Here is a 19022-nt window from a genome sequence, read left to right as displayed (position 1 = left end):
GAGGAAGTCCAGGATGAGAATGAGGTGCATCAAGCACCCCCACCTCATACTTTACGAGATTATTTACAACCGGCGGGGGTGAGTACGCCCTCGTGCATAGTTTTTCCAGAAAATACGGGACACATGAATATTAAGCCAGGGGTGATCCAACTCCTTCCAAAATTTCATGGGCTTGAATCTGAAAATTCATATTTACACTTGAAAAAGTTTGATGAGATCATATCCACTTTATATTTTCCAAACGTGTCTGAGGACACAGTCAGGCTGAAACTCTTTCCCTTTTCTTTGAAAGAGAAAGCTAAGACGTGGTTGCATTCACTACGTCTCGGATCTATTGGCACATAGAATGACATGATAAGTGAGTTCATAAAGAAATTTTTTCCACATCATAAAACGAACACCCTTAGAAAGTCAATCATGAACTTCACCCAAAAGGAGGATGAAACATTCTTCCAATGTTGGGAAAGGTTCAAGGATCTTGTCAGTTCATGCCCACAACACGGTTTTGAAACGTGGCGCATTACACACTTTTTCTATGATGGACTAACATCTTCCATGCGCCAATTAGTTGAGACAATGTATAATGGAGAATTCATGAACAAAAATGTCGATAATGTGTGGGATTACTTGGACAGACTTGCTAAAAACGCACAATCATGAGACACATACCCAAAATCAAGTACCACTTCTAGGCCCACTCAATCAAAGGAGAGGGGCAAAGTATACCTTCTGAAAGAGGATGATGACATCAATACTAAAGTGTCTAATCTCATAAGGAAATTCGAGGCCATGGAATTAAAGAAGGATAAGATTACGGAAACGGTTTACAGTATTTGTGCTAGCAACATTCACACAACTGAAAATTGTCCAACAGTACCTGCCTTTCAAGAGGTGTTGAATGAGCAATCCAATGCCGTAAACAATTACCAAAGACCTTTCAATGGACCTACCTCCAATACATATAATCCTAGTTGGAGAAATCATCCAAACTTCAGTTGGAGGAATGAACAAACTGCTACTCCTCAAGGTTTCTTTAATCAAATTCCAAATCAAGTGAAACCTCAAGAGGATCCGGTTCTAAAACACGTTCAAGACCAAGAGCTACTTAATCAGAATACGGCACAAGTAATCCAGGAAATCAGATCAGCAATTGGAACGCTTGCGTCGTCTGTCCAAAGGATGGAGTCACAATTAGCAATTGTGGGAAAGGGGATGCTTCCTGCTCAACCTATCCCCAATCTCAAACCACAATATGAAATAAGTGACCCCAACTCTTCAAATCAGATGGAGCAAGCTAAATCTATCACCACTCTTAGGAGTAGGAAGACCATTGACAAAACCATTCCGGTTAGGGCTGAAAAAGTCTAAGGACCCGGAAGAGGACAACGATGATAGACCTAGCACTGCTCCACAAGAGTTGGAACCGGAACTTCAGGGCAAGCCGATTGCTCCATTCCCCCAATGGTTGGTTGCACCAAAACCTCTCTAACTCTCAGGACATTCTAGAGGTGTTGAAACAAGTGAAGGTCAGTATTCATCTACTTGATGTCGTAAAACAAATACCTTCATATGCCAAATTTCTGAAAGACTTGTATACGACCAAAAGACGGCAAAACATTCAAAAAAAATCTTTTTAACTGAAAAAGTGAGTATCATCCTAAAGCAAGATGTGCTGTAGAAATTCAAAGATCCTGGTAGCCCAACCATCGCTTGTGTAATTGGGAATTACCGCATTAAGCACACACTTCTTGATTTAGGAGCGAGCGTAAATCTGATTCCCTACTCGGTGTACAAACAATTAGGTTTTGGTGAATTAAAACCCACCCTAACCACATTACAACTTGTTGATCGCTCAGTTCATGTATCGAGAGGGATAATTGAGGATGTGTTGGTTCAGGTTGACAGATTCTACTACCCTGTAGATTTTATCGTCCTGGATACGGAACCCATCAGTAACATGAGCACTCAAATTCCTGTCATCCTTGGTCGCCCATTCTTTGCCACTTCAAACGCAATCATTAATTGCAGGAATGAAGTCATGAGTATGTCTTTTGGAAATATGACATTGGAGTTAAACATCGTTTTCAATATAGGCAGACGGTTAGAAGATGATGACGATTTCCACGACATTAACATGATTGACTCTTTCGTGGAAGATAGTACTTTGATGACCTTATCCTCTGACCTTCAAAAGACGTGTCTGACCCACTCCCATGACTTTGATGATAATATGATTAGGGAAACGGGTGTCATGTTTGATACTGCGCCGGTACTTGAAGTTAACCAGTAGAAGCCACAATTTAAAGAATTGCCCCAAACTGATGTAGTGTCTCTACCGTCTAACCTCAAAGCACCGAAGCTTGACCTAAAACCTTTGTCCTCTAATTTGAAATATGTCTATTTAAGTCAAGATGAGACATACCCGGTGGTGATTTCTTCTCACCTTGATCAAGAGACGTGGGTGTCTTTCAAATATAATGATACTGACACACTTCAATCACATGACACCCTTGGTTCCAATGATGAGGAAGAGGTTAGTTTATTTGATCCTCAACCCAATCTAAAAACAGAATGTGAGGAAAGCGATGTCATTCCACGCGTGTGTTGTACTGAATTAGATGATGATAAGTATTGGGGTGAGATTCATGAGAGCACAACCCAAGATTCACTAGAATCAACTTCAATTCTGGTCCAGGAAGGTGATCACGAGGCACAGGAAGCTCTACTCCACTCATATGACATGTTTGATTTAAATGTGGAGGAAGAATCTCTTCCAAGGCAAGAGCAAGAGAGCATACGTCCATCCACTTTCAGAGACGATGGAATCCTTGGGCAGATCATCACAAGTTTCAATGAGGAAAATGAGTCACTCTCAGCTGAATTTTTCAACTCTTTGGACGATTGCTTGGCACACTTTGCAAATTCAAATGATCCCATGATAAAAGACATAGTGAATGCCTCGCAAGCCAATATCTCGGTAGTTGTCATGGACCGAGAGAACCCTTATTCTGAAGCCCCTCCTTCCTCAGACCCTAAATGTTATCTACTTATAGTCTCTGATTCACCATGGGATACTAACTTTGAAATTTTTTTCTATCACAGGTGAATCATATATACTTTGGATACCTCAAGCGATTCAACGACAATTTTTTGCTGAGGTCCATCAATTTCTCTGGAAATTCATGCTCCAGAGCATCCAAGCCTATTATGGCTTTTGGATGATCTTGTTGAGAAACCTTCTAAGAAATTTATCAAAATATTAGCCGGAGGAGGAACCTTGCGGCATGACTGAGTAGATTTTCCCTTGATCTCCTAGTTTAACGAAGGTATAGGTAGGTTTACTGCTTTCATAGGACTAGGGTAGTTTGCTTTTTGTTATTCTAGGATAGTCGGCTTTATGCCGTTAAGATAGTTTGCTTTTTGTTAGTTTCACTCTTGTGCTGACCCACCTTCACGCCGATATCTTTTGGAAAAGCCTCTTGAGTCCTTCCTCAGGTACTACCTTTACATCACTTCTCCTTTACTTTCGTTGTCTCATGTGCATTGCATGCATATATCTTTTACATTGAAGATAATGTAGATTTTAGGTTGGGGATGGGAGATTAGGTTACCTGATCAGTGTTTTCTTAGTCTTGAGCAAAAATTGTGAAAAAATTTTGAAATTTTTTCTGAAAATTCTTGTGAATTCGAAGTGATTTTGAGGGTCATCTTGATTTCAGAAGTATAAGATACTTAATGTTGGTGATTTATGACTCTTGGATTCAGTTGCTTGTTAGATTTCCCAGTTAAGTTCGAATTTGTAATCCATGATTAGAAGTTTTCAACATTGATTGAGTCATCATTTCATATGTCACACCTAGCTTACACATGAAGGTTTCAGTTCGATATTGAATTAATAACCTGGTAATCACTAAGCATGGAAGGAACCAACCTGGGGAATTTGTCTATCATGTTCATTGAAAAAAAAAAAAAAAAAAACAGAGAGAGAGTATACCCAGCTAAAAAACAGTTGTGTTCAAAAACGATTACCTGTTAAAGATCTTTAAAAAGGTTGACACAGCGTGAAGCCATCGAAGGAAAAAATCAAAAGCTAGAAGAATAAAAAGGCTGATCTATAAGGCAAGTTTCAGTTTAGGTTGGGTTATCCAAGAATGCTCTATTTAATTATCAATGTTATCATAAAAATTGACGATTGGACTCTTAATGATAATAAGCCGAGGTTATACTATACACCCATCGAACTCAATGTTTAGAATTATTCTAATTGATGGATTAATACTTTGAACTTGACTATGAAATTTACTGTGCACCCGAGTCTAGGAGAAAGTAATGTCCAACATTCATGAACCTTAGAATTCTATTGAATGGATTGCTTTTCAAAAATCACTCGAGTTTATAGAAATTATCCCATAATTCTTAAAATATTTTTCGCATACTTTGCTCGGGACTAGCAAAATGCTGGTTGGGGATTGTGTTGAGGGTCAAATATTGCATATTAGACCCCAGCTTTTGCTTGATTTTACGAACATGATACTATTTAAACGTCCTATTTTAATCGTGTTTTTATTGCAAGGTGAATTTAAGAGCTTGGACTGAAAAAGGGTGCTAAAGGCATGGATTTGATACTCGAGAGTCACCAAGGCAAGGGACGGATCTTAGGAGAGCAAAATCGAAGAATTCGCACACCAAAAATCCAAGAAAACCAAGTGTTTGAAGTTAAAAAGGCTTGAAAAGTGTCCTGAATGCAAGATCACAGGGTTCACACCATCCGTTTGGCTCGAAATGTTATATATGGCCTGAGGACCCTAAATTAACCGTACACGTCGGCCCAACGAACAAATCAGCCCATAAAACACTGATCTGGGGCCCACCTGATATCTGGATATACTTCAACTTTGGTCTCAACCCCTTAAATGAGGTGGAAAAATGAATGGACGGAGCGTATTTCTCACACACATCACAGTGGACCCCACGTGTGACGTACTTGTACACAGCACGTCCGCACGTGAGCTACACCGGACTACTAAGGAATGTTGTTGACCGAAGACCCGACCAGCATCGTCTTCACGCATAGAGTCCGCAAGTTGCGAATGCCGTGATCCGTAGTAGGCCACCACCGTGGAGTATTTCAGTGATCCAGACCGTCCATTAACTCCAGGGGGTGGCCACGACCCTCGCCAACGTTTCCTTTCGGCCCCATGCACATGTACACACGTGGATCGCTGGAAAACGCAGGATGAACAGCGAGGTGATTTGATACAGTGGACTATACCAAAACTCGACCAAAACCACTCCTTTCCGACCGAAATTTCGCCAGGAATCCAATGAACGGGGTGGATTTCTCTGAAAACATCACTGTAGATCCCATCGAGCATCTCGGCATAGGTTCTTTCGCACCATACACACGTCTGGTTTTCCCGGACATTGCGGGACGTTGTATGGCCCAAATGATGGTCGGATCTTTGATCTGAACCGTCCAACAGCTCGGGAATGGGGTCTTTACCCCGACCATGGAGCCAAAATCCGGCCGAAAAGTCACTCCAAACGCAAGTTGAGTTGCCTTTTCACTGCGCAACATGCATGTGCTGTGTAAGCACGATCCAGCATCGACTTCCAGCACTCTAAACCACCCCTGGTGCCTATATAAAGGAGAAGAGAGAGAAGACATCGTGGGGACGTGGGAGCAAAGGAGAGAGAGAGTGTGGAGACGTCGGCTTCTTCCTTCTTCCTTCCTTCATCTTTGTTTTTTTCTTCTTTTCCTTTCATGTTTTTCCTAGTTTTCGCATGATCATGTCAAGCTAAACCTCTTAGCTAAGGCTAAGAGGTGAAGCTTGTAGCGTGATGGGGTGTTTTCTACGGCTTTGATTCATACTATGTTGAACTCTCTTTGATTATAGTTCGATTATATGGAATATTCGTAGTTTTTAATGGTTTGTTGTGACTTAAATTACAATGGATCTGCGATATCTTTTAGTATTTTCCATGCATGTATAAAGGTTATGGTCGTAGGAACCCTGTTGTTCACCATTGTCTCATGGACATGGCTGCATGATGGAATCCTTCCTAACGTTCATAACTCTCTCAGATTGGTTGTGGATTGGTTAAATTTTGTTGTTTGCTTTGTCTCATGGGCATGGCCTTGTGATGGAATCAATTCTAATTCTCATACATCTTATCCATTGATAACTAGATCAAAGGAAGTTCATAGTTGCTTTTAATGAATTATCTTCCTACTGGATGAAGATAGGACTCTGATTCCAGTTGTGTTCTTGAATCAAGCATAGATCTCCCTAATTGCTACAAGTGGATCCTTGGAAACCCTAGTTTCCCACCTTTGAATTTTACAAGTTTTAGATAACAATTCACCATTATTCTCCTAGATTCTCCTGATATTAGTTTACATCTTCTTCTAGTTCTAGTGCGAGTTATTTACAGATTACGTACAAGGTTCAGTCCATGTGGATTCGACCTCGGTCTTACCGAGATTATTACTACATCACAACCCTATACTTGGGGTGTAAACAGTAACCTAATAAAATCCCAAATCTCATCATCCGTGAGATTTCTACGGAGGCATAGAGATGGCCACATTCCCCACCAAATTGAAGCATTGGGATATCGAACCACCCTGCTTGGCAGAGATCCTATAGTCTCCCAAAAACAGGAGAGAGATCTATCGCCGCACCATGTATCCTCTCAGAATCTACACGTATGTTGCCACTAATATCTTAAGACAACCCTTCTGTGAATTGAATCGTGCCATCACAGTCTTCCAAATACCCGAGGGAAGAAGCAAGGAAGACCCAAGAGTAAACCACCCTCTCCAATATGTACCATAATTCCAAGAGATAATTTGTTTCCAAAGACGATCATTCTCGGTACCAAACCTCCACACTTACCCAATAGAGCCCAGTTCATAGATTTGCAACCTTGATAAGTTGATTCCAATTACCCCTAATTCCTACAGACAGCAAACCCCTTTTGACTTGACCAAATGGAATTTTTTGCTTTCATAACTTTCATAAAATTCCTTTGCATCATTATCACACTGCGATACATATCAGCGATACATTCCCCCAATAGAAATTTGAAAAACAAAATCATTAAAATAAATAAATAAAAATAAATAAAATAATTTTAAAAAAAAAAAAACCTCACAAAAATCTATTTTTACTCCAATTTGTTTAGGGGAATATGTTTTCATACTTGTTTTGTGTTATCTATGAATTATATGAACTCATTTTTTATATAATTACATCACTTCTGTCAGACTGCATAGTTTAGGACCCTACACAAAGGAAACTTGTCGTAGAAACTTGTTTTGTGATCTTTTGAGTTCTAGGAGAGTAACCATGTCTCTTTCAACATATCCTGAAATTTTATTGAAAAAATCCATCATTTCAAAATATTTTTCTCAAACAGCATATATGCCTCAATACTCGCAATATTTTCCATGTGATACTGATATGTTACCATATCCCAAGGGGGTGATACATGCATTAATATTGATATTTAAATCATTTCTCCTCATTAACTTGATCAAATTCCAAATTGTTAAGACCAACATATGCCCAACCATCAACTGAAAGGAGATCATAATAGAATTCCACCCCAGCATTACAAAATTCTTGCTTTCACTCTTCCATTCTCATATTCACCTATAAGCTATGGATTATTTTTTTCTACTAGCATTGGCAATACCATGAAAAAACTTGGTATTTTTGTCACCCACTACAAGCCAAATGGCTTGCAATCTTTGATGCCACAATTCATGCACTTTCCTTTGGAAAATGAACTTGAGAGACTAATGTTTGCTCTTTTATTCCGCCGATAATCCATTAGATTAGAATTGCAGTGCAAAGGATTCATCATTCACTGAAAAGACATAAATGGGATTTTTGTCTCAATCTATTGAGGATTCATTCAGTGTTCCAATGAATGTTGGAAGGTCAGTTCTTTAGCTGGAGCTCTAGGCCATTCCATGCAAGGGGGAGAATTCTTTGGTGAAGTCTTCCTCACGCTGCTCTTTACGATGTATGGCTTAACAGAAAAAACTGTATTCTAAAGGTGTGCATACCCAAATGATGGAGAGAATATCGATTTCCATTACTCATTCAGCTCTTTCTATAAAGATTTTTAGGTATGTTTTTTTAATAGAAACCATGCTAACAGGAAAGAGGTCATGGAGGGTGGTATTCTAATAGGAAAGAATCAAACCAAGATGGAATGCCCCTCTATAGAGTCCAGCAAGCAACAGCGGTGCCTTTAGGAACAACATGAACGAAACCATTCACATTTGCTCCAGCCTAATTTGGTCGGTTAGGGGGAGTTAAGAACCCTCGTGGAAGGTTTAAAGTGGTCTATTAGATCCTGAATGCACCATTGATAATTGAGAGATCTTCCAACGCACCTGCAAGGACTTAAGGGCTCTTGGGCCATTGGGTGCTGCTTCCATTATCAATGAAATTATGAACTTCACCTCTCCAATTGAAGCCATATTTCCTATAATTGCATGCAGTGATTGAAATATTGATACTATTGGCCGATATTATCGTTATCGCACCACTGCGAGACGATACACTCGCGATAACCCCCGGAAGATACCAAAAAATCCAAAATCCAGATATCAACTGATATATCGTCGATATCGCACAATATATCGACGATATCGCGCGATTTCCTCCATTATTGTCGGACATCGACAAACGCACGGACAGTCACGGGTGGATTGCAAGGGACTCACTAGTCCCACTATACCTAACCACCTACAAACACCATAAAAATCGGATCCGGGTTGTGGAGAATCAAAAAAAAAATTGAATTAGAAAAAAATAAAAAAATAAAAAAATCGGAGAGTACCTGGCTGTAGCGTTGATCGGAGGTGGGCCATTCGACAGGTAAGAGCGATTTTCTTGCCATTTTCTTCTTCTCTCTTTCTCGGAGATTTTGGCGAGGAATCAGGTCGGATCGACAATTACGTTCATTCCGAAACGAGATTTGAGGGGCACGGATGGGAAATCGAATTGCATGAAAGACGGATCGAACTGCGTGGATGGGGGTAAAAAAGGAGAGGGAAAGTGAAAGAGGGGCGCGGATGGGAAATCGGATTGCATACTGAGTCACTCAGTACGCTCTTATCATACTGAGTAAACTCTGTAGGGCCCATTGTGACATTATATAGTTCATCCACGTCGTCCATCCATTTTTCCAAATCATTTTAGGTGTTGAGCCCAAAACTAAAGTATATCAAAATCTCAAGTAGACCATACCAAAAGAAACAGTGGAAGTATTGATTTCCACCGTTGAAATATTTATAAGGTCCCTAATGATGTTTATTTGTCATCCAAACTGTTCATAATATCACAAAGACATGGATGAATGGAAAAAACAAATATCATCTTGATCTAAAACTTCTGTGGGCCCCCAAGAACTTTTCAACGGTAGACTTCAATTCAAACTGTTTCAGGTGGTGTGGTCCACTTGAGCTTTGGATATGATTAATTTTTCGTTTAAAGCCCTGAAATTATATGATAAAACGGATGGACGGATTTGATAAAATGCATGAATGACAATAGGCCCCACAAAGTTTACTCAGTACACAATGCGCAATCCGCTTCCGCGGATGGGGTAAAGACCACTGACATGGTGCGTTACTCAGTACGCTCTTATCGTACTCAGTAAACTCACTTGGGCCCACCTTTAATGTATGTGGTCCATCCACGCCGTCCATCCGTTTTCCCATCTAATTTAAGGGTTGATCCCAAATTTTAGAAAAATCTAAGATCATACCACAGGAAACAGTGGTGATACTGATTTCCACCATTGAAACCTTTGTCCATTGTTTTATATGGTGGGGTCCACCAGAGCTCTGGATCTGACCCATTTTTTGGCTCATATTATAAAATGATCTCTTCAAATGTACGGACGGTGTAGATAGAAAAAATACATCATGGTGGGACCAACGTAACTTGGTGACATGTTGTGCCCCGTCAGTGACCAGCGTTCATATGATAGATGCATACTGAGTTACGCTCTTATCTTACTGAGTAAACTCTGTTGGGTCCACCGTGATTACACGTGGTTTATCCACGCCGTCCATCCGTTTTTACTGATCATTTTAGGTGTTGAGCCCAAAATTGAACCACATCCACAACTCAAGTGGACCACATTACAGGAAACAATGTTGAATGAACGTTGACCATTAAGAATGTTTTGGGAGACATAAAAGCTTTGGATCAACCTGATATTTATTTTTTCCCTTCATCTAGGTCTTTAGGACCCAATCAACAGATTGGATGTCAAATAAACAGTACAGTGGGCCTTAGGAGGATTTTAATGGTGGATATCCAATCATTATTGTTTTCCTTTAGTGTGGTCCACCTGCAATTTATATCCCTATGATTTTTTATATCAATCCATAAAATGATCCGTAGAAATGGATGAACGGAATGGATGAAACAAATACATTATGGTGGGGCCCACAGAGCACCGACCACTAGCCATGAGGCCGGTGTCAGGGGGAGTAGCCAATCCGTCTCCCCGCGCGCAGAAGGGACGCGTATTGCGTCCTACCCCCGCCTGGACGGTACCGTCCGGGCACGCCTCTATGGGGCCCACCATGATGTAAGTATTTTATCCATACCGTTAATAATTTTTATATGATTATTTTAAGCTATGAACTAAAAATTGAGGTAGTTTCAGGGCTTAAATGGACCACAAAGTGGGGATTGAACCTACACCATTAAAAACTTCTTAAGAGCTGGAGAAGTGTCAGATCAAGCTAAAATTTGTGTTTTCACTTCATCCAAGTCTGAATGACCTTATTAATAGGTTGAGTGGTAAAAAAAACATCACGATGGCCCTTAGAAAGGTTTCAACGGTGGGTGTCATTATCACCGCAGCTTCCTTTGATGCGGTCCACTGGAGCTATTTATCTACTTCATTTTTTGTGTAGTACCTTAAAATGATCTGAGAAAAGTGAAGAAAGGTGTGGATAAAATACTTACATCACAGTGGACCCCACAAAGGCCTGCCCGGACGGTAATTCGTCCGGGCAAGGGTAGGACGCAATCCGCGTCCATGCGCGGAAGATACTGACGGGTTGCGTAGCCAGACTGGCTACAGAAGTGACGCACCAAGTTCTGTGGGGCCCACCATGATGTATGTGTTGTATCTAAACTGTCCATACATTTGGGTATATCATTTTAAGGCATGAGACAAAGAATGAGTCGAATCCAAATGTGGAGTGGACCCCACCACAGAATACAGTGGGAAGAGGGACGCCCACCGTTGAAACCTTCCTAAGGTCCACTATGATGTTTATCTGAGATCCAACCTGTTTATAGTTTATAAGTTGAGACAGACATGAAAGAAAGGAAAAAACAAATTTCAGCTTGATCGAAAACTTTCGTGGCCCTTACGAATTTTTAATGGTGGGCGTCACTCTCTCCACTATTTTCTATGGTGGGGTCCACTCGAGCTTTGGATCTGACTCATTCTTTTTCTCATGGCCTAAAATGATATCTGTAAATGGATGGACGGTGTGGATACAACACACACATCATGGTGGGCCCTATACAAAGGAAATTTAAATATAGTTGCGTTAGTTCAGTTAAACATCGCATAGCTTAGGACCCTATACAAAGGAAATTTATTATTTGCATCTTTTTTTTGAGATGTTATGATTTAAAAGTGTGTATTAAGGGCCTTTTTAACAATCCCCAAAGTTTCATTAAAAAATTCAGCCATTTTCCCAATGTTTCCCCATGTTTCCCAAAAAGTGCAATAAACTATGCGATACAAACGATATATCCCATGCGATAACCGATACGCATCTGTATCCCAAGGGTGCGATACATTGTGCGATACCGATATTTCGAACACTGGTTGCATGAAGCAAAGTGGCAATAGATTCGGGTTCATGATGGGGAAGAATCCGTTTCAAAATATAAACAAGTATTAATGGGTAGGAAGCAGGAGTGGGAGCGGGAGCTGGCATGAGAGTCTTAACCATGATTTGAAGTGGGAGCGGCACCTAGTTAGAAGGATCCTGCAACTGTTTCCTGTTGTTCTTCAGAAGCAAGTGAGCTGGTGGATGATCTACAATGATGGTATATGTTGAGAATATACATTGGGAAATCTCCGCTAGTTCATTATTGATGATGTCAGAAGAGAAACAGTGGAAACATCATTCAGACAAACAGATATATTAATTAATGATTTTCCAAACAAAACTAAATATTTTAGCAGCAAATAATATGAACAGATGCAACATCAAAGGAAAAAAGAAAAAAGAAAAAAAAATAAAAATAAAAAAGCACATCGAGGAAGAATTTCTGCCAAGAATAATTAGATTAATGAGAGATGCCATTTTACCTGGCTCTGCAAGAGATTAAGAACTGCTGAACCTGAAAGATCATTTGCAGAAGCCTTCTCTATCACAATCGACAAAGCATGCATTGATCCCATCATAGGCTGGGAGACAGTAAAAACCATGCTTATGGTTGAGTGGATATAAAGGGAACCGTTGACATCGACAAAGGAGATAGGTGACAACTTTAACCTGACAGAAAAACCATAATCCTTGAATGGAAAGTCTTCCAAGTCGGAATTGGTGCTCTAGTTGTGCCACCATGGCCTGGTAATCCTGATATATGAACAAATTATCAAAAGAGATCCAATTCCCCCAAACTCAGCATGAAAAAAGAACTTTTGTTTGAGATGGAATACAGCTATAACTCATGCAGGCTGGTCTTGTACCAAAATTGGAACTCCTTTAACCGTTTCTTAGGGAAATGAATGAGACTACCAATACCCTTGCTAAAGAGGGAGCAGCAAGAGGATCAGTTGAAGTAGATCCTCCCTCCTGCCCTTGTATCCTCCCTTCCATGTGTTCATGGACAGCATATTATAAGTAATACATTATCACTTGCAGGAGACTACCAGTGTATGGCTGCATTTGGGTTGAAAATATAAATATGTTCAAATCCTAAATCTGTGTAAGTCGAGCATTGTGTGCATTAGCTATATGTATATGATGATGAAAACAAGGAAATAACGTAAACAAAACAATCTATCATTTCCTTTCTTTTCTTTTCTTTTCTTTTCAAGTTTTGGATGTATTAAATGGTGTATTGGACCATTTGCTTTTTAGAACACATTTGTTGACCTGACATATTGAAAGTTGAGTCATTGAATCTTTGACTTCTAAATTTGGTGTTAAACCATTTGGTATATAGAAGTTCTTTGGTTGATTGTCAATCCTTATTGTAATGAATTCTTTTAAGTTTTGAATTGAACATAACAGGAATCACCACAGGTTATCTGGAAAGAAAATATCCATGATTAGATAACAATCACAAATATCTTAAATGAACTACAATGAATTATATGTAGATTCCCAACTAATCCAAGAAGAAAAAACAAAAATGCGTGATGGTTTGCCACTTTTTCTAATTTTTGCCAAAACAGAATATTCTTTGATTCATTGCATCCCACTCAAATACTATGTTTTGATCTTCAAATAGGCCTAGATCTAGTTGAGATGAGTTTCTAAGCTACCTCTCATAATGAAATGACAAGGAAAAAAGGAAAAAAATAAAAAATGGCCTCTTGTATGCGTACCAGCCCGGAACCGATACAGGGTGGGTGTATCGGTGCTTAAAGATAATATGATGCAGGACCGATGCATGAACTAAGTAACATGTAAGATCAAATAACCGAATTAAGATATTTAACAACAAAACACAAACATCGCTATATTCATCACAAATATCATAAAAATCAAAAGAAAATCATGCATAATCCTCACCTAAGCTACCAACATCGTAACATACGAACATTAAATAAAAAGAAACTAAGATCTAATGGATGTACGGACATCCAATTAGCATAAGGTATACTCTATTTCAAAATAGGAAACCTAATACAACTCGAGGTAAAAATTAGGGTTTGGGTAATTTTGGAAAGTAGGAAAATTGGGAATTTTAGGTTTAGGGTTAGGGTTTGGATTGTGGATGGGTATGGGAAGGTTGGGTTTGGGAGAAGACGAAGATCTATGATGGAAATAATAAAGAATCTGAAGAAAATACCTGAATGGGGAAGAAAAGATAAGATGGTGTGGGGATAGATGGAGACCTCGCACCTCCGTTGATGAAGATTAGCCTCGCACCAATCTTCCTTCCAAATTGCATGGAAGTATCTTCAACTCGCATGAAGATGGGAGCAGAAAGCAAGAGCTTTTCTCTTTTTTTATCACAAAACTCAATGAGGGAGAGGTCACACGCCCTCCTCTTTTTATAAATCCAAGAAGTTTCAAAAATTACAAAAATCCCCGTCTTGTGAACTTTAACGAAAATAGCCCTAGTCTAAATAAAATCAACTAAAACACTCATAATGTGTCTAAATATAAAATAATCAAAAATTAAATCCTAAAATATAATAAAGTCTAAAACTAATGTGGACGATCAACAATCAATGGCCCGATCATGTGATTCATGCGATCCAATGGCCCGATCGTCACGTCCCTCCGATCCAACCCGCATCCTCCTCTGATACGTACATAAGATTGTACATGACGTGATGTCCTCATCATAGTAGTATTTTGTTTCATATAATTGTGGCTCCTAATCATCAGCCCTAGCATGAAGAAACACTGAAAGATCATCATTATGATAATAGCCGCCTTGTCACAACTATTTGGGGTTGGTCCTAAGAATCATGTTCTACCAATCATGTTCAAATAAGGAATTGAAATGGATCAATGGGTTGGGTTCAGGTCGGGTACGTACCCAAGTCCAAATTGGCCTAAGGGAATCGGATCCAAGTCCTGTTGTGTTTTGGGTCAAGTACCATACTTGAGTTATTATAACTAAATCCAATTGGGTTTGGGGCCTTCGGGCACCCATCAAATCTAGGGCAACAAAAGAGTGCAGCATAACCCAAATATCATGTTGATTGTAAAATAATATCCATTTGATATGGCTGCAATTCTACCCATTGAATGCGGAACATTGCTCTCTTTGGTTCAAATTTTTTTAATGTCCATTTTTCAAGATGGTAATATGACAGATACAAGAAATCACTGTGATTTTGGTGTTGTAGCCCCTTCATGTGATGGCTGAAGCTGGAGATGGGTAAGCTCCATCTCCAAGTGATGTCCATGGTCTAGTGATCCTGATCATTTATTAATGGCCCCATGGTCCACATTAGATGGTCTATACTTTTTAGAACTCGTTCCACAACAGGAACCATCATATCAACAATCTTGATCATTGAATGGGCAATTTTTGCATATACTCGCATAGAGAAGGGATGAGGCTACACTGAGTTGCATATACACGCATGGAGAGAAAGAGAAAAGCATTGAACAACATGGACAGCCCATAGAAACTGTTCCCAACTTTGTGCCCCATTTGAGTGTTCGATCCACCTAAATTTTGGTGTGACACTCTAAAATGAACCGGCACAACAAATGTACAGAGTGTCTTTAACACAATCACCACAGTGGGCCCACGGAACCACTGTCGCACAGGCTTCTTACAACACACCTTACGTGCTAGCTACTTACAGAAAGAAGGAGAGTGGTTGGGATGGCTATTTGCAGCAAGAAGAGAGAAACGACAAAATTGCCCATGAAAAAGGCTCTTCCCTAACTAATTGTAAGAGTAAAATTGTAAAATTGTCCAAACACTGCTTTTAACTAAGCTGTTGCAAGCTTTTAGCAGGTGAAATCTGAAGTGTAGGACTGACAATAACAGCCACATTTTTCAGTGCCCAAAATGCCCCTACCTTCATTTGAAATTTCTTCCATGTCCATTGAACATCCAAGGTTGTCAGCCCTAGAAAAACTAATTGCATGGACAAAATTGTCCCCCGCTACTCACGTTATATATGGTAGAGATGTAATATTGATGTTAACCATGTACCCATCAACTATCCAATTAGGTAACCAACCTAGCCCAACTTATAAGCAGGTCTAATACAGTAGACCCAAACTTGACACGATTTTTAAACAGATCCAAATGCTTTTGAATCAGGTCGAGTACCTGTAGATCAGGATACCTGTTGATGGACCTACTTCTATGACCAGCTATCGACCTGACATCAACCCTTCTGCTTTACCTAGGCCTGGGAGAAGCAGGTGCATCACTTCCAATGGGAGTTTCCATTGATGAAAATATCTAAAATCCCAAATAAAAGATCTTAAGTTTTGTGGTTTTTATATAAATTGTTTATGCACATGAATTAGAAGGTCAATGGTGCTTCAAGAAACAAATGCTTACGCACGACAATGCACGAGAAGAACGGTATATTCATAGAGAAACGCCCAAACCATATAAAAGCTTCCCCACCTCTTACGAGGAAACGAACACAACCAACCAACAAACTGTTACCTAATTTACATGAATCCAATAATCCAGATAACAGAAACACCTACTAGAAGGAGAGCCCTTAGTGCAGCAGCAAAGGCATGATTGACCAAGCCATTTTTGAATTGGGATCTCAATTCAACGAACTGACTAATTGCCAGAAAGTTCTCACAAAGAGGAAATATCCTTTTTGCCATTTCCTGCATGCATTAAATAAATCCAAATCAGTTTATATCACCAAATACACCAGATATCAGTGGCTTTGCTGACTCACCTGCAGCGCCAAGTCCATGGATGCATCAACCTGAAAGGCAACTTGACAGTCCTTCCCACGAACTCTTTTGATTGAAATGTACCGCCCCTCAATTCCAACCATAGCAGAAAGCAGATCCTCAATTACTAACAGCTCCTGAAATATCATAGAAACCTCACACCCAAATCACAGGAGTACAAAGCCAGAAAACTGCCATGAAACACTAGCAACGACCATCAACTATAACAAACGCACTAGTTCTTGAATACTGAAGAATTTAATATTAAGGAAGCAGTCTGGCAAAGTAAAAGAAGCTAAATTAGCATAAAATATATACAAACTAATGGTACTCTGAAATTGTGAACTGAAGAAAAGAACACCTGAACATCCATGAATGAGAATTACAAACAGAAATGTTGCATGAAACAATAATAATTCAATCTTCTATATGCAGCAAACTATCAACAATGACCAGCATGTCCCCTTTTTGAATATTCAACAAAGTAGTAACATAAAGTGGCAACACCCAACTAAAACGAGCTAAATAAGCAGACATACAAAAAAAAATTGAATGATAGCATTCACCTATTATTCAGAAGAAAAGCATACCTGAACAGAGTTATGATAATAACCAACTGAATTTTGTGAGCCCCGATTTCTGAAAAGAATAAACAAAAAAAAAAAAAATCTCATGAACTCTCACTCAAGATTCAATCCAAATATGCAATATACTTGCCAATAGCCATTATAACAATGAGGAAAGGACAACGCTCTTCAGAAATTACCGCCATCTTTTTGTTTGGGATAGTATTGCATACAAAAGGAGCCACCGCACCTTCCAGCAATCCAGATGATTTCTTGGATGGGTCCCACAAGATTAACAGTATGAATCACTAAATACATGGGACCCACCTGTACTGAAATAAAGCCTGAATCCGAGCATTCTCTATTGTCTCTACAAAATAATTAGAAATAAAAGAGACAAAATACACAATCCGTGGCTGCAATTGCCAGATTATCCATCTAGGACAGCACTTTATACAGATGGGAGCCGGTCTTATCAAAACAATTCAACTGAGGAACCGCAATGCTCCCCAAATAAAACCCCAATTTTACACTCTCACAGCCTGAAAATGGACAGTTAAAAAGACATTATATCCAACCGTCCATATGCAACAGAGAAAGATCAACTAATTGGAAGTGGGCACTGTTCATGGAGTTGGTAATTTCTAGTCTGATCATCCATCCACAGTGGGATCCACCCCATGAACGGTCTGAATCACTGACAGACGTCCGCCGCCTGTACAAATGCTGGTCCCAAACATAAAAATGCCTATAATTGGGGCCGAGCATGGCACATTTTCTCAAAAAACATAATTCCAGGAAAAAAAAAAATCAAAGAAGAGGAAGAGCAATTGAAATTCAAGAAGGTTAGATATTTACCTGAAGGAATCGGAAGCGATTCCTTTCACGCCACCTGCTGTTTGAGTGTTGGAAGAAGGCCTGATCTCCTGAAACCGACGAGGGACAAAATAGGAAGTAAGCTAAATTATGATGGATAATATTGGAAAATTCTTTTGGGTATGAGAAACTGTTTTTGAAGAGATCGGGGGTGACACCTGATGGAATCTGCCCGTCAGAAATGGACGATCCACGTTCCATCTTGGAGTTGTGGGGCATGGAGCCGATTCCATTGAAATGCCGGAGAGAGAGAGAGAGCGAGAGAGAGAGAGAGGGAGAGTTCTCTAGCCAAAAAAACAAAAAGAAACTGAAGGTCTTGAAGAGAACGTTGTTTTAAGCTAACTGGGGTGATTCAAATGAGCTGAACCAGATGTGTACACGGCCCGTGGCGAACTCACACCGAAGTGCTCCCCGGGTTCGGATGGGAGTATGGCGGGTTCACTTTTGTACTTTTTGAGTACATGGTATCTACTATAAAATAGGCAAACCAAGTGATGATCCGAACCGTCCATCCAAAGAATTTGTTAATCAGGCTAGGTTTGGATGGCATATCAATTAGGGCTAAAAGTCCGGCGGGCGGATTGGGTCGGGTTGGTGTTCAACCCTAGCCCAACGCAGTCCAGTACACACAATCCAATCTCGCAAATAAAATTTTCAACGCAAGGTTCCCATTCTAACATTTTCGTTATTACATTAGTTTATAAAAATTTTGGAGCATGGCCAAAATTGAGGCACATTCAATGTCCAAGTGGACCATACCACAAAAAGCAACTGCAATTAAATGACTAACATTGAAACTTTCCTAGGGTCCACCGTAAGATTTATTTGACATTTAACCTCTTCATAAGGTCACATAAAACTGTACGAAAGGAAAACACAAATATCAGCTTGATCTAAGCCTCCTATGTTCTATATCTATTGTTTGTGTGGTATGGCCT

General features: G+C 39.7%; 1 protein-coding gene and 1 non-coding gene across 13 annotated transcripts in view; both read right to left on the bottom strand.

The window, feature by feature from the left end:
• LOC131251452 (gamma-tubulin complex component 2-like) overlaps nucleotides 1-18389 on the bottom strand; it is a 51593-nt gene extending 33204 nt beyond the window's left edge. For all 12 annotated transcript variants that reach the window (XM_058252205.1, XM_058252154.1, XM_058252171.1 and 9 more), the window contains exons 1-7: nucleotides 18243-18389; nucleotides 18067-18134; nucleotides 17233-17281; nucleotides 16645-16779; nucleotides 16439-16570; nucleotides 12563-12646; nucleotides 12376-12474 (exon numbers count right to left, since the gene is read on the bottom strand). In XM_058252205.1, the coding sequence (XP_058108188.1) occupies nucleotides 12376-12474; nucleotides 12563-12646; nucleotides 16439-16570; nucleotides 16645-16779; nucleotides 17233-17281; nucleotides 18067-18134; nucleotides 18243-18317 (642 nt within the window). In that variant the 5' untranslated portion in view covers nucleotides 18318-18389. The remainder of the gene's footprint in view (nucleotides 1-12375; nucleotides 12475-12562; nucleotides 12647-16438; nucleotides 16571-16644; nucleotides 16780-17232; nucleotides 17282-18066; nucleotides 18135-18242) is intronic.
• LOC131223180 (small nucleolar RNA R71) lies at nucleotides 400-506 on the bottom strand. The gene has a single exon (XR_009160321.1). It is a non-coding gene; the product is annotated as a small nucleolar RNA R71 (small nucleolar RNA).
• Nucleotides 18390-19022: the final 633 nt, after the last annotated feature.

The sequence above is a fragment of the Magnolia sinica genome, chromosome 1 (assembly GCF_029962835.1).
Source record: "Magnolia sinica isolate HGM2019 chromosome 1, MsV1, whole genome shotgun sequence".
NCBI lineage: Eukaryota > Viridiplantae > Streptophyta > Magnoliopsida > Magnoliales > Magnoliaceae > Magnolia > Magnolia sinica.
Note: the sequence above shows the minus strand (reverse complement) of the source record. Positions and strands in the feature narration are given on the sequence as shown.